We start from the raw sequence: 2,483 nt of genomic DNA, 5'->3' as shown, positions 1-2,483 counted from the left end.
ATGTTCCTTCTCCAGTGAGATAATCTCATGAGCTTGTAAAGAATGTCGAAGTTTGATGAGAATAAATGGATGAGAGAAGCCAAAGAGTATCTGGCTCAGAAGAATAAGTCCTATGAGAAGCCTCCGTGCATATTCAGGACATCCACGGCCTTGCTGAAAGAAAATGAGCATTCCTATGTGCCTCAGATTGTTTCTATCGGCCCTAACCATTTCGGGAAAGAGTAGCTCATGGGAATGGAAACATTCAAAGGCGATGCAGCACGTACAGAGGTTTTTAGAATTCAGTATGGAACCAAGAAATCGGACGTTGAATTCGAACAAGTGATTGAGAGAATCAGGAGGAGGGAAGAGGATATAAAGCGGTGCTACTATAGAGAAACATCATTCAAGGGTGACGTGCTCCATTTGATGTTGGCTCAGGATGCTTGTTTCATTCTCGAGTTTTTCACAAATGACCTCTTCGGATTGGAAGACGATGAATCCTTCCAAGATGAGTTTTTGTTTCTGCCAGAGCATCATCCAATCTTCGGGCCCGTATCCGAGAATGCTTGGATTAAAGCGGAGATCATGAAGGACTTGATCAAGTTGGACAATCAAATACCGCTGTTTGTCTTGGAAGATGTTCTTACTATGGAGATGAACGCTAATTCCCAAGAGAGCGCCCAAGAGAAACTTGACAGATTGCTGAGGAAAATGTTCGAGAGAATCTGCTATCGGCCTTTCGAGTTCTGTGCAGAGGACGCATCAAAGAAACGGAAGCACATTCTGGACATCTATCACGACTCCTGCCTTGGGGCCCTGCCAACCGAAAGTACTGAAAAGGAATTAGTGAAAATTAACGTTCATTATTATTGTTCGTATTTTGCAGGTTCAAAAGGTGGTCACTGCGTATGTTCTGGACGAGCAGACGGGAAAAGTTCTGACAATGTCAAACAACGTAAGAAATGGTGGCTGAACTTTCCATCTGCAGTTGAATTGAAGAACGGAGGAATCAGATTCGAGGCCGATGGAAAAACTGTGGACGACGTTAAATACGAGGGTAAAACTCTGACTCTGGTGCGGCTGAAATTGGATGTGGACTCGGAGGTGTATACAAGGAATTTAATTGCCCTGGAGATATGTTCTCCGGGGTTCAAGAAGAAAAGAATGACTGCTTATTGTCAGTTCCTGCATGAGCTGTGCCAAACAAGCGAGGGAGTAGATGTGTTGAGAAAGGAGGGTGTCATAATTGGTAACCTTTGGCCCACTAAACTGGTCACCCAATTGCTGAGCGTCTCCAACATCACAATTTCCTGGCCACAGTGCAAATCCATCATAGAAACGAGGGAAAATCTGAGCAGCTATAAGACGCGGCGCTCTATTGTTCTGAGAAGCCTTTGTAACGAATTCTGGGAAGCGTATGGTTCAAAACCGTGGATGGTAGTTGGAGGCTTCGGAGCGATTCTTGTCCTCTTTCTGACTGTCGTGCAGGTCTTTTGCTCGTTTAAACAATGTGGGCCAAGGTCAAATTAAAGACGAGGCATCATTTGTGACTAGATTCTGAGTTCTGCTTTAAAGCCGTAATTTGTTTGGTTTCCTACTAGCTGTTGCATGTAGTTAAGTGGAGAGGCTTATTTAGTTCCAGCCATGCATATGGCAGTTGCTTAAACAGTTATTAAACTGAATTTTTATAGCTAATAGAGATTCAGCCTTTCTAACCATTTATCTTGTCTTACTTTTTCCTTACTTTTTATATCACTAAAGTTGCATGTTTATTAATTATAAATATTAATTCAAACTTTTTGGCAATCTTTTATTGGTCCATGTGTTCAGTGGCAGAATGATAGAAAAGGGTTTTAGAATTACGATGCAAGAGAAGGCCCATTCCACAAGGTCTCGATTGCGGGTTTGGTGCAGAATGGAGATAAAAATATTGCAAAGCTCGTATAGTTGGCAATAAAGTGTAGGAACATAGATTGTGCAGATAGGAAATGATACAAAAACCACATGGGTTGTGTTAGTGTAGTTTTTTATTTTTTCTATTTTGCTAGATTTTTCCTACACTTTTAATAATCTCGCTTAGGTTAATAAAGCATGTCTTATTAGGTGAATGGTTGTGAGGTGTCACCTTGCTACATGTGAACATCCATTAGCTATCTTAGGAAGATACTTTGCTATCTTTAGTCCGATAGATGGTTGCTCCTCATTGGTTGGTGTTGCCACCTCCTCCCTCTTCCTAGCCTATATAAGCATGCTACTTGGCTTGTATTTGTATCTCTTGTTTTTGCATCCTCTTAATGCTATTTTGCTTCCAGCATTTGCATTACTCTCTTGGAGACTAACTCTATGATGCTATTTTGATTTTGTATCATTTGCATTCATAGTTTAGATATTTACTCTTTGCACTAGTTTTCTGGGTTATTAATCTTATCAGATTCTAACATGGTATCAGAGCTTTTCTATGTGCAAGAGTAGATTTTAGTTTCCTTATTTGAGAGATTCAG

General features: G+C 40.8%; 1 protein-coding gene across 1 annotated transcript; it reads left to right on the top strand.

Moving 5' to 3' along the window:
- Positions 1-234: 234 nt before the first annotated feature.
- Positions 235-1,512, top strand: LOC149559383 (putative UPF0481 protein At3g02645). The gene has a single exon (XM_089831406.1). It carries the CDS (start codon positions 235-237, stop codon positions 1,510-1,512), a length of 1,278 nt encoding a protein of 425 aa, XP_089687532.1.
- Positions 1,513-2,483: the final 971 nt, after the last annotated feature.

This window comes from Cupressus sempervirens, chromosome 5 (genome assembly GCF_028749045.1).
Source record: "Cupressus sempervirens isolate cs-2001-9-10 chromosome 5, ASM2874904v1, whole genome shotgun sequence".
Taxonomy (NCBI): Eukaryota; Viridiplantae; Streptophyta; class Pinopsida; order Cupressales; family Cupressaceae; genus Cupressus; species Cupressus sempervirens.
Note: the sequence above shows the minus strand (reverse complement) of the source record. Positions and strands in the feature narration are given on the sequence as shown.

Coding starts and splice junctions, on each gene's coding strand:
- LOC149559383 (XM_089831406.1), top strand. CDS start 235: ATGGAAACATTCAAAGGCGATGCAGCACGTACAGAGGTTTTTAGAATT.